Source organism: Ammodytes marinus (genome assembly GCF_949987685.1).
Source record: "Ammodytes marinus genome assembly, chromosome: 13".
Classification (NCBI taxonomy): domain Eukaryota; kingdom Metazoa; phylum Chordata; class Actinopteri; order Uranoscopiformes; family Ammodytidae; genus Ammodytes; species Ammodytes marinus.
This window is the reverse complement of record NC_137217.1, coordinates 2,557,008-2,571,054: the sequence shown is the minus strand read 5'-3', so window position 1 is coordinate 2,571,054 and position 14,047 is coordinate 2,557,008. Positions and strand designations below refer to the sequence as shown.

Below are 14,047 nucleotides of genomic sequence, written 5' to 3'. Positions count from 1 at the left end.
GGGTAGTGCCAGGCTAGATTAAAATACTTTGGTTTTGGACATGCTTCTACTAAAAAGTGTAATATACAGATCTGTGTTATTTGGTATTTTGGTTTTTGGAATGTTCGAATTAATTTGATTAGATAATTTAACTGCAAAATATTAAGAGTCCTAAAAAGGTTTCTCCTCCTTGGGACTTGCATTAGTCCTAGATGAAGTTATTCTTTGGCATTGACACTTTGGTGTGAATTTGGCTCATGAAATAATGCTTTGTTTAATAGCTTGGTTAATAGCCGCTAATGTTCTAAGAGCCTCCGCTTAGGCAGGGCAGACCTTTAACCTCCATGCTCACATCAGCTTGATAACATAGTCATAAAGACAGAGCTATGGTAGACATATTTAGCATGTTCAATTACTTAGCATATCACTATTAGCACATACCGTAGTGTATTAGCAGGAATTTTGATATTAAAGGGGACATATTATGAAAAACAAAACATTGCAGGTGTTTGGGCACCCTTTTAGGTTATTGGGGTCTCTACCAGCACACACAAGCTTCAAAAAAACAAATGTGTCAGTTTCTTCAGGGATGCTTTTTTAGAAAAAAGGGGGATTTGAAGGTTTCTTCCAAAAAACACAGACTGGTGACGAAACCGGTCGGTTTTCATTACCATAAATACTCCCACGGGAAAGCTTACCAGAAACTCGGTAGTTGATTGGCAAATCAAGACGCCCCGTTGGTAATCACACACAGCTGAGCCTCCACTTGCTCATGCAACAACAGAGGAGAAGCAAGCTGCAGTGTTAGCTCATCCTCAAGCTACCATCACACCCCAGCCTCGAAGCAGACCGGGGCTGAATGGATTTTTTGTTTGGCTATGCCCAGCAAAGGTTGGCAATCTAGTGTGATCTGCTGTTATAGGCTACTGGAGTGTGGAGGAGATTGTGCCTGGAAGACAGAGAGACACCATCTCTCCTCTGGAAATGTAAGTAGTCCTATTTAAAAACAAATCTGTCCGTTTATGAGTTCAATGTGTGTAATGTGCTTTAATTTATCCCTCCTATAATAACCAACGCCGACTAAAACGAGAGAATGTCTCTGGGTTAAGTAGTTAGCGTTAGCGCCCGTTAGCTTTTATGCTAACGGTTAGATCTGTGAGTCTGTCCGTGACAGCCCCTGTGTGAAAACACGGTGAAACTGTATGGTGTGTTGGAAACTGAAGAGTATTTGTTTGTTGTTGACAGTGTGTAGTTATGCAAGCAGTCGTGGTACATGCGGCAGTAGGCCTATTACATCTCCAGTGTCATATAATAGACAGGAATAGCCTACTGTAAGTTGCCTCTGCTGCTGTTTGTTTCCTGTCCATTATATTTCAAAAAGCACACAGTATCACTCAGAACTCGTTTCTTCTTGAGCAAGGGCTATACTGAACTTATTAGTGGCCCATCTTATTTAATAATGGAAGAAAAAATATATTTTCATTAGTTTGTAGCTTTGCCATAACTACAGATGTATCATGTATGTAGGCTACACATGATGTAACATTGAATGTGCCATGTTTTACAGCTATCTGGGTGACCTGACGGAGCGTTGACCCACAAGGACCGTCACACTATCTGTTCCATCAGAGGACTGTTCACTGGGTGGAACAGGTGGTCTTCTTCAGGGCCCACCAGCAACAACTGGACAGTTACATACAATATGGCTTTGCTTCTGTTTGAATTATGTACACTTTATATTTCCATTTCACTGGCTATGAATAAACTGCTTTATTTTTAAGTATGGTTTTGGTCATTTTAAAATGTAATGATACTGTTTCAAAGAAAACATCTTCAGAGAGATAAAGGGTTGAATTAAAAAACGTATAAGTCAATGCATGTAGATCGGTCTGAAAACTAGTCCAACATCCTGACTATGAAAATGTGAGTTTCAAGTAATCCTTTACTACACGAAGCAAACAGTGACAGTAAGCAACACAATACATGTTTTAACAGTAAAACTTTATTATAAATGAGTGATCACAATACAAATGATACATTACCTAATACCTACTAGATATTGAAAGGGTGTCAGATAATTTGCAGCTCTGACTGTAATTGTTTCTATATATTTTTTTTTTACAAAAGATAATGTCTTTCCAGTGGATCTTGACATGATACATTCCTTTCCTGCCACGTTACTGTACATTTACAGCATGGCTTCACAACCAAAGCTTTTTCACTCCACTGGGTTGTAGATCATTCCCCAGTTTAACCTGTAGAGACATACATAAAACGTTGTATGTTACAAGTTTAGAGAGTTTATTCATAAATACTTAGCTCATATTCTGTTACTGACTGTGACATATTTAAACTGTATTTACCTGAGGATAATGTCAGGGAAACCAGAAATCTTGATGCAATTTTCACAGTTTTCAGCTCAGACTCCTGCCTGACCAGGTTCAGTTGTAAAGCTTTTGGTTTAGAAGTGATAAGTGTGCTGATATTTGCTGTAGAAATGAAGGTAAACATGGTAACATCGATCTCCATGCTGCATTGGCCAAAAGTAAACAAAACTGACAGCTGGGCGTGTGCCATGCCCATATAGGTAGGTATAGAGTAAATGAGCAGGGCGGTGCATGCACGCCCATGTAGATAGGAGGGGGGTAGATGTCAAAACCAAATTTTTTAGGGAGAGGCCAAAAAAGGCCTGAAAAGGCAATGAAGAAATGGGCATTGGTAGAAAACTAATGGGCTTTTTGTACAATAGACCATTAAAACCTTTTCTAGTAGACCTCGGAAATACACATTTAAACCCGAGTTTTTGCATAATATGTCCCCTTTAAACAATAGTTTGACAAATTCTCTGAAAAAATTAAAATAAGACTGGATGTTGGTTCTAGAGAAAAATGTTTCTCTATCCCTTAGAGACTTTAAGAAGAACATTCAAATGTTCAACACATTATTTATGAGTACAATACAAATATAGCATGGATTGTTTGTAAAAAACAAACAAAAAAACATATATTTATGTAGTGCTTACCCTGGGGTTTCTTTATTCTTCATTTGAAACTAAATTCAAACGTGGCAATATGTATTGTTGACCTACTAATAGAAACCAGATTGTATGCAGCCACTTACGAGAGCAACAGAATAATAATGATTCAGTCCAGAAAACAACCTTATTCTGATGTTGAGCTAGAACTTAAACTTGTATTCCTCCTCCTTCTCCGACTCCAATCTACTCACCCAACCTCCTGCTCCTTTTTAAGTTAAAAGTGAATTCTCCAAGTGGTGCAGTAATTATCAGAGGCCATCACAACAAGAAACACTGAGCGGTCTGTACCCACAGCTCTGAGCAGGCTGGAGCCTTTTCACTCTCACAGCACCACAACAATCAATAGCACTCTCACTGTCAACAGACAGTTGTATCTAGGTCATTATGTGACAATACCAAATGTTTTGGACTACCTGGTTCATTAAACATGTTTTGTCTCGTTTGTTGAACTTCTGTGTATTGTCAGCCTATAAAGCAGGCCCTGCTGTTTTAACAAAGTTAACCATGAGAGCGGTTGTATTTGGTAACACTGGAGACTGTCACATGATGTGTGCAGGGTAAAAATATGAACAAAAGTCAGTTCTTCCATTAGGTTCCGGACAACTCAGCATGTTGTCATTAGAGAAATGCACATTAAGTGTTCTGCTGGACAATGTATTTACTCCTAATATCATAGATTATTTCACAAAGTATGATTTAATGAAAAATGGAGATGCATGTCATTTTGCCAAAATTGGGAATGGTTGCTGGGAATTCTTGGGTGCAAAATACAAGCTATGCTCTACTGGGATTTTGAGATCAAGCTCTTAAATGGCCTCATCATGTAATAAACTATGAAGTAGCCTATGCTACTCCAAAAACTTAAGAAACTTTGTTTTATTGGCTGATTACTCAAAAAATAAATCTCTATTATTTGGGAATTTTAATAGATTAAAGAGTTGTCGATCTGGTAATAGAGTAATTTCTCCTATTGCACACTGTACTGTGATGGGGTTGCACCAAAAAATAATATGTTCTAATTTAACACTAGAACCGCCACGGGGTCAATTTGACCCATGGCTGTTTTTCAACTGGCCATAACTATACTTTTACGAAATATTGAAGCCCCCAACTCTTTGACTTTTCCTAAAATTGTGTTGTGATGCTCTCCCTATGGTTAAATAAAGTCACAATTAAACTGGATTAAAAAAACAGGCATTTATACCTAGAACCGCCACACTGGGTCAATTTGACCCGCACAGGAAAATGGAATATTTTCGAGTAGGTTGCTAGGCAACGGCATTGTTTGGGGTCCGCGATCTGACAACTGTACGTGCAGTCATTCATAAACACTTAGGCCTACAATAAATTAGAGATGAAGATAAATACCTAACAACATTAGAATTACTGAGTGAAATGAGTGATGCCAGTCTGATAGCGAGAGATCTGAACTGAGCGCTATCTTCCACACACCGCGGCTCGCAGCTCCACTGACAGACAGCTGAGTGCTGTCTGTGAGCCGGACAGAGAGCGTCGGAGGGATCCTCCGCCTCAAAACATGTCAACGTGGGGGAAAATAAATGAATAATCAATTAGAGCTTAGCTAAAAATAAGTTTGCCATGTTACTGTTTATTGTATTTAGGATTTTAGCTCATTTGGACGCTGTTTTGACCTTCTGTTTTCATTACTATAGGCCTACTTGTGATACCTATATCTAGACTACTTTCAGTTTCATTACTGAGTCGCTACGAAACGTGATTAGTGTTCTTAAAGATACTTAGATTATAAAACAAGAGGTCCAAAACACAGATGATTATTAAACAAACTAATTTATGACTTTATATCACACTAGAAATGCACGGGTCAATTTGACCTGCCTGGCGGTTCTAGGTTTAAATAGAATGCTGGCGGTTCTAGTGTTAAAGTTGTTTTCAGTGCTAAGCCATTTATAGAACTGACATTTAAAAATGCATTAAATGAATACTTTTTAAAATTGTATACGATAAACAACATTCTTATTCAACGTTGTCTTGCGAGCCCAGTTTCGGCTACAAGATTGTATTCTAGAGACCATTTACTACATCTTACATCATCAGCCAACTTTGGAGATTGATTACAGACAGCGTTTCTTGCCATTGTTTGAAAGTTATATATTGGGAAATTTGACTATCCACAAATTCTAAAAGTTAGATCAATCACATGTTTATGTCTTTGGTAACAGCGTGCAGAACTTTTTATTGATCTTTCAAAGGACTTTCATTTCATTTTCCTTTATTTAACCTCGAAAGATCAATTGAGGGGTGACCCTCTTTTACAATGACGTCGAGTTAATTACAGATACACAATATACAATGAAAATACGCAACAAGCCTACAAAGAGACAACAACAAATAGAACATTCAGATCAATTGAATGAAGCAGAACAATAGCCCAATTAAAACAGTTACAAGTGGAGTGGGACGAATTCAAAATAATAAGTTTAAATTGGTTAACAGTTATGAGTGTATTTATTTTAATTTGATGTTGTAGGTTGTTCCAGGAGTCAGGGGCACTGTGGCTAAAAGCAATTTTACCAAGGTCAGACCGGGCGTATGGAACATATAACATGAGCATGTCAGTTGAGCGTGTTTGATAAAGCCCATCTGAAATAAGCAGCATTTCTGTCAAATAGAGTGGTAGCTTTCCGGTCAGGGCTTTATATATAAAAATATGCCAATGTGCATTACGTCTTTCTTTAAGAGAGGACCACCCAACCTTTTCATATAAAACACAATGGTGTGTGTCATAAACATCTCCTGTAATGAACCTTAAAGCAGAGTGAAAAACAGAGTCTAGGAGTTTAAGACATGAATGTGATGCATGCTGATAAACCACATCACCATAATCAAAGACAGACATAAAAACTGCCTCGATAATCCTTTTCCTACAGAACAACGGGAAGGTGGCTTTGTTCCTATAAAAATATCCAATCTTTTGTCGCAGACGACAGACAAGATTTTTTATATGAAAATGAAAAGTGAGTTTATCATCAAACCAAATGCCCTTGCAGAGGCTGCATCACATTGGTTTAGATGTAGCCGGTTTAGGATTATCCGTCTGATAGACAGCAGTCAGTAAAACTGGAAGCTACCAATTTGAGTTTTTAACAGTTACAAATGGAGTCCCACAGGGCTCAATCTTGGGTCCAGTTATATTCAAAATTCATATCAATAACATTGTTTCATCGCTACAAAACTGTCACGCCCATCTGTACGCTGACGACACAGTACTGTATTGCATTTCTGATTCAGTGCACCAATCTATTCAGAACCCACTACGCTCTTTTAACACTCTGCAGGACTGTCTAGTGGACCTCAGGCTGGTTCTAAATACAGACAAAACAAAATATGTGTTTCTCCAGAGCAAGAGCTACAACTTTTAATGATTTCAATATTTAGAAAAAGAATGGATTTTTAATTGAAAGAGTCACAGAATATACATGTCTCTACATCTGGATAAATGATAAACTCACTTTTAATTTTCATATAAAAGATGTTGTATGTCGTCTGCCACAAAAATTGGCTATTGGCTTTATTCAGTAGTAAAAGGATTATTGAGGCCGTTTTCATGTCGGTCCTTGATTACGGTGATGTGGTTTACCAGCATGCATCACATTAATGTCTTACCCCTGGAACACACATCCTACCTTTACTGCACGTCTGCATCTGACTTTTTTTCTCTGAACGTGTTATCACACTACAACGGCCACACATCCAACCTCGGATGTGCTGTCGATGCCCGTCGGAGGCGAGTCTGCAGCGACGCTCCACTTTACCTCAGGAGGCTCGCCTGTTTTTTTTCTGAGAGCCGTGCGTCTCTCTCGGGTCTCTCTGCTTTAACTGATAGAGAAATACTCTGTTGACAGTCATATTGACTTCATACCGGCAGCTTTCGCTGTAGTTTCACCATTTCCTGGTGTGTCTCTTTCAAAATAAAACTTTTAACAAGCGAAAATGTGTCTATAAAAATAAATAAATAAAAGGCAATGAGGCTTACTGTCGAGACTCAATGTTACACTCAATATTAATCATATGCATCATAAACCCCCTCAATGATCTCTCGAGGACACATAAAGGTAAATGAAATTAAATTAATGTGTTATTTACACAGCTAAAGTGAGAATGTAGCTGAAAGCATGGGGAAAACAGTGTGTTTTTCCAAACAAACTGTATCTCAGATGAACAATCTCCCTATGAAAAACAGCTGCATTCAGTGAGGTTGCCAGGTTTGGTTCCATTGTGTCTCAGCGAACATATCTGGGAGCCGCTGACTCTGTGAAGATAGCTTGTGATCAAAACGGAGGGAAGTTATCTGAGCTCTGGTTTGGTGCCAACACATTTAGAACAGGAAATCTGTGCTACAACCTGGGACATAGAGTTTGAAAGACGTTTGTATTTATTGGGCAGCAAGTGTCAGATGAAAGACAACAATTCAAGTTGTTATTGAACTGTAGGGATCGTTTTCATAGATTGACTAATATAAGAGACTAAAGGATGTTTCAGCCAGTGCTGCTTTGATTTAACCATTTGTCCATACACCTGCAGTACAACATCTCTGGATTGCTGAATACAATTGCTGAATACAACAACATAAACCCACAATATTAAAAGATGGGTTTGGTTAAATTAAAATGTTTTTTTTTCTGTATTTTACATATAAACATTTAAATAGTTCAAAAAAGATCTCTGCACACACAAGTGGATGACAGGTGCGTCGGAGTAAGGTGCAGTAAAACTATAGGAAAAACTCCCACACACGCTCGCTGATTCATTTTGACCGAAACCATGAAGTCTTTGTGACTGAAGTGTTGCTTGTGAAATTCATTTTGCGGGAGTTTTCCCTATAGTTTTACACACAAACATTTTTAAACGATAAAAAAGTGTTTACCTTTTTGTAAAGTGTGTTCTAAAGATGTGTGTTACATAGTTAAAGCAGGGACTTAAAGCATGGCTGTGTTGTGGTGTCGTTGTGTGAATTTTTTGGAACGATCTCGTCTCATTAGGAATCAATCTTCTCTTTTTGTTTCTTCAGACAGCATTGAAGATTACATCCAGACCACATCATCCAACGTGGAGTCAGCCAATCAGGAGCTAGCAAAGGCCAACCAATACCAGGTAAACACAGCAGTGTGCTTCACGCCTGGCTTTCACTTCCTTCAGTTCATTTTGTGTACCTGCGTGAGCTTTTGCATCGTAATGGAGTCACAAGAAGCTTAGCTTGATCAGCCATGCAAACAGGGACTTTGCTAACTAGATTACACAGCTTTATCACATCCCCCACTAGCATAATAACGAAGATGATGTAATTGTGTGTCATACTTTACTAGCTTTTCCCTTCAGTTGAATGAATTGTATTTAGAAATAGAAGTGCTTGCCTTAAGTCTTTTTAAAACACAAAACCACATATACTATAAATTTTAATTCCATTTCAATGATCACAAGTAGAACTTTGCAGTTTTAGCCTATACGTGTATTGACTTGAAAAGGAAAATGCAATAACGGACAACGACTGCTGCCAGATATGAAATAAAAATAGTTTTGTTGTCTCCCTGTGGTTTTAGGGGCTAGGATTTCCCTTTCACAGAACATACTGGAGATACATTGTATGACATGCCCAAGGATCGGCTTCCCTTTCTTTTACAGGAAATATTTTGTCTCATTCTGTCAGGGACTATCTCAGTGGGCCAGAGCTCAGGAGTGACTGTGATATGTAGGGCTCTGCTCATGGTAAATAATGTTACCAATAAGACTTAATGTCACTAGGTTAATAAAGGATGGACCTTTTTACCTAGGTTACACAACTCCAAAACTGCACATGAGCCCTCTACCTGCCACACCTTCTGAAAACAAGGAAAATATGTGTCCCAGTATCAGTGTATTAGTCCCAAAATTACATTTCCTCTGAATCATATTTTGGCCAGGAAGCAATGGACTTGACTTTAATTTTTCTACATTTCTTTGGGTTTTTACGTCATATCAGTATCTATTCAATATGAAAATGATTGCTGTGCAGGTTCTAGAGTGTGTCATGAATACAGAGGTTTTCTGTTGCCCTCCCCCCCCCATAATGCTGCTCTTACTAGTGAGAGAACAAACGAGCAAATGGCAACAGCTTTCCCATTAATTGTCATTTCATTATCTCAAGGAGAGCTGAGCCGTGACCAAGCTCACACTGAGCAATTTAGCTTTCCGCCAATCCACACAGCGCTGTCTTTACAGAGGCAGACAGGCTGAATGGGAGAGAGACAACAAAGGAGTAGAGAGGGGACGGGCAAAGAAAGAGGCAGACAGATGGACGGACAGACAGACAGACAGACATACAGCAGGATGGAGCTGGACAGAGAAAAGGCTGTATTCTACACAGCCCCGTATTGGCAACACACCTTATCATTATTTTCTCTTTTTTTATTTTTGCAGAACAATGTTAGTTACACACAGCACATGTAGAGTATTATTATTATTTAATTATTATTATAATTAAATGCTATTTTTGTCACACTTAAATATATATTTCTGGCATGGCTGCATTCTATTCAAATCATAAAACTGTTTACCAACTGTATGATTATGCCCCTTACAGTAATTATCTGCTTGTTCCAACATTGCTGTCAGTGCTTTCATACCAACTGACACCACAGTGCATACAGTACATTGTCCAGTATATCTTCTTTAAAGAGCACCTATTATGCTTTTTCAACTTTTATGACCTATAAACGTAATAATGACGTTCATGCATTTAGATGTATTGCCTGCTGACCGTCTGGGGTGGCTGTGCAGAGCGCTAAATACTAGGAACGCCGGTCGCGATTCACTTGTTCAAATTTCCGGGATTTATCTACGTAGAACAATCCAGATTTTCCATGTATGTATGTATGTATGTATGTATGTATGTATGTATGTGTGTATGTATGTATGTATGTATGTATGTATGTATGTTTCCTGAAAATCTACGTAGTTTTTTGTGCTGTGATTCGTGCCAGGTTGCTCTATAGGAGTCATTAATGAGAAATTAAAGCTCCCATATTATACACTTTTCGGTACTATTATACACCATATTATATGGTCTTAGTGGTCCCTAATACGTTTTTCTTTAATTGTTTGCTGGAAAAAACTTTCAGATAATTTATTGTACTATGCTGATGTTCAGCTAATCTCACAATGGCCTATTTTTTTAAAAGAGCTGCTGCTCCCCTCGTAAATATACAATCTTTGAGCTGCCCCCGCCCCCTGTCCGGAAGCGAAGCCAGATACGCCTCGCCCTCTGTCTGTCAGGGCCGTGGACCAATAAGAAATAGGGGTGTGGGCTGCACAGTGGAAGCTTCTGGCTTTCCAGTTTGTGAGGTCAGAAAAGGGGAAAATTCTGACTGGAGTATATTGGGGGGGAGGGGTGGGGGTTTCAGAAAGGGGGAGAGTGAGAACAGGAGGGATTGTTATTTTTTTAAATATTTTGGCAGTCTCTAGGCACACCGTGGACCCATGGATATGTTAGAACACATTTAAAAAGTGCATTTAGCATAATATGTGACCTTTAAGACCAGAAAAGTAGTATAATAGGAGATCTTTAATATGGAACCTTGACTGCTTTAAGCAGTTACACATCAACTGATCATTTAAAAGCTTTCATCTCAAACTGGCATCTCACTGGCTTTGAGTGCCACTAACGTCTATGCTCGCCAATATTTTTATTCAAGTCATATTGCTATCTAACCAGCAGCATTCACTATAGTTTCACCATATTGGGTGTGTCTTTCAAAATAGAACCTCCCACAATTGTAGGTATGTGCTTTTTTTATACAATAAGGCACAAGGAATTCTGTTGAACTGCAATTTTTATTAAATGTATCATAAAAAGACATGACACATATTCCTATTAATAGGAATCATCTGAGTAAACATCTATGTAGAAAGACAGGGCTGGTAGAAGCTGCGCTGAGGCAGAAACAGCAGTGAGACGCGCTTCAGAGGTACGCAGGATGTGAGGTTTTAAATTTGACCTGCGTTCAGCGTGTGCACTAGCCTGGCTCCGCCCGCCTACTTACTTCCGCCCACATTTCATTTTCCCTTCAGTAGTCAGTCTGGGGCTGGGTTGTATTAGTGGGATCCTGCTCGAACAGTCCAATCAGCGAACAGAGCGAGTAGGCCATAAGGTGAACCAGGAAAAAGTGGCTAGAAAGTGATTTTCGTTCCCACGTCTGGGCACTACTCTTTTTTTTTTCTCATTTTTGCATAGACAATGCCATTGGGGACATTAGGTTAAAAGTTCTCCTCAAAATATCCTGCAGTTTTAAGAGCCATAAATGTATAAAAATAGGAATTACAAAAAAACAAAAATCGTATGCAGCTGGTTTTTCTTGTAAATGTATTTACATTCATTCTGGAAACAGAATCTCTCTCACAAATTGACATTAATAGATATACCTAACATTTGAGACAAGTATTTTAGCATTAGTATACTTTGAATTTAAACCATGAAATATACAAAAAAATAATAATAAATGCTTCAAAATAAGTGAATAGCAACCTGTACAATTGAACATACACATGGTACATTTTGCTAAACAATGATGTTTTATACATTAGAAATTTCAGTAGATACTGTGTTATAAGAGGAAGTAAAATAAAGAACACTTTGGCCCAAAATCGCTGACATCAATCAAAATATTGAATAATGCCGAAAAATGGATAATACAACAAAAACGGCATTACAGTTCAGAATCTGTACACAATATGGTATACAACAATATTTACCTGAACAAAACAATGTGTTGATGTCACAGCAGGTCTTGAGTATTTTTTTGTATAATTTTGTCTTAACTTTGCACATTGTTAAAGCCATATCTCAAGAATTCTTTGATACATTTTTCTCAAATTTGGCACAAACTCAAACTATGGTTATTATAATTTTTTTAAGGTCAAGTGCACTGTAACCTTACATTTTATTTTTAAAGTATTTAACTTAAGTAACTAAAAAAAAATAGTAAAATATTCTGAGGGATTTTTCTCAAATTTGGCAAAAACTCAAATTTGTATTTGTAGTCATCCATGTAACTTTTAACTCCCCATCCTCAATGTGCCATCCATTGCCATTGGGTGAAGGGGCAGACATTATACCTTTTAGAGAATGTCTCAATATTGCAGCCTGGTAGTTTGCCCTTTTGCAGTGTTGGTGCAGGGCGTCACTTGTAGGGGGCATTGAGAGTTTCGGCAAAGCTGATGATGCCATGCAGAATGCTCTGTACCTTGCATCGTTGACATTTTCTGCAGATGATTGGCATTACAGGTGGCACACATATTTGCTCAGCACATCAAATGTTGACTGATCCAATTCAAAACTGCTTCCCAGATGTGTAAATGCAGACAGGTATTCTTCCTTTTCGCAAGCAACAGAAAACGTCTTTCTTTTCCCCTTGGTAGGACATGCATGTGTGAAACTCGCCTAGTCTTATCACTAGACGCTTTGTCAAGTCTTCGTCTTTCCAACGGATTTGTTGAGCTTTGGCATATATAGCTTGGTCAAACACTAACACGATATGGTCCAGTTCAAGCCGATCAGCAATTTGGACACCTCGCTTCATCTCTGTCGGTGAAGCCTCAATGACTGGAAGATAATGCAGTGCTGACTTTTGCAGAGTAGCATCACCTTGAAGCAATGTATGGAAACCTGTCCAGCTTGGGACTGTGCATCGTTCAGCATCAATGTATTTTACAAAAACATATGCCAGTTCAGTTTGGGCTGCAGACACGGTGTTCAATCCAGCTGCAGTGGAATACTATGATGATGAAACAAGTTATGTGGCCCTTGTCTTTGGTAGTGTTCTACAGGAGTGCTAGGGGGTCCTTTGAATGAGGACACTCCCTTCTGTAGTGGTTGTCTATTTGTTCTTGACGCAGGTTCAGCGACAGAACTTTGCAGCATAATGGCATTTGTATGGTGAATTAGTTCCACGACCTGACAGTGTCTCCTCCCCAAAGTCAATATTGTCCCACACCAGTATTGTAGGAGTCTTCTTCGAGAATCCAACCGGGATTTTGTCTCTGCCCTCTAGTAGTTGTAGTTGGGCAAGGCTAGTGTCTAGACTGACAAATGTGTCCCATGAAGCACAATGTCCTAGTCCACTCAGCAGTGACACAACTTGTGAGGAACCTGTTAAATGCCGAATACTTAGACCAAGACATAATGATTTGGGTGTCTGCCTCCGACCTTTAGATGCAAGATACATAATGTCTTGACAAACAGATATCACTTTTAGGTTCAAATCTTCTGGAATATCAACATAACAACATGGTTCCTCTGTTGCACCTACAATCCAAGCAATAACATTGTACAGTTCAAGTGGCACAACAGATTTTGCATCGGACACATTTAAATCATCTGATGTGGGTGGCCAGGGGCACGTCATACCGGGAGAGTCACATAGTAGCTGCTTCAATATCAGCGCTGCACTATAAAGTGTCCTCGTGTTCTCAGTAGTTTGCGGACCAGCTGTTGTTCTTGCCATGTGTTCAGTGTCACTTTCAGCTTGGCTTACTTCAGTTGACTCAGTTGTGTCTGTACCTGATGGATGAGGTAGCCTGTCTATCAGCATATCTGCAGACAATGGCCCTCATTTATCAATTTTGCGTGGAAACTGGTGCAGATTCTGGCGCAAATACCTCCCTACGCCAGGTATCGCGTGGGATTTATCAAACAGGCGTATCTCGCCAATCTCAGCGTACGCCAGGCCATTATTGATAAATGCGGCGGATGAAAACTAGCGTATCACGCCCCTATATTTTCTCAGTTTAGAGGCCTCGTCCAGAGGTTTTACGACATGGATATGCGCAATACGGCACTTCCCTGAAGTAGAAATTGACAGAATAACAGCGAAAGTAGAAAAAAAAAGAGTTTCATTTCGGAGCATTAGCCTACAAGCAGCATCAAAGAACGACAGAAGGCAGCAGTTAGGAAGGAAATAACTGCTGCGGTCAACAGCGTTGGTGACTCAAAATCGCCACTAAAAAAAGCGTGTTGCT

The 14,047-nt window shown here is 39.0% G+C and overlaps 1 protein-coding gene across 1 annotated transcript in view; it reads left to right on the top strand.

Moving 5' to 3' along the window:
- tsnare1 (T-SNARE Domain Containing 1) overlaps positions 1-14,047 on the top strand; it is a gene marked incomplete at its 3' end in the record, with an annotated part of 188,010 nt that overhangs the window by 122,180 nt on the left and 51,783 nt on the right. Inside the window, exon 11 of the mRNA XM_080038829.1 lies at positions 8,067-8,149. Within this exon, the coding sequence (XP_079894955.1) occupies positions 8,067-8,149 (83 nt within the window). The remainder of the gene's footprint in view (positions 1-8,066; positions 8,150-14,047) is intronic.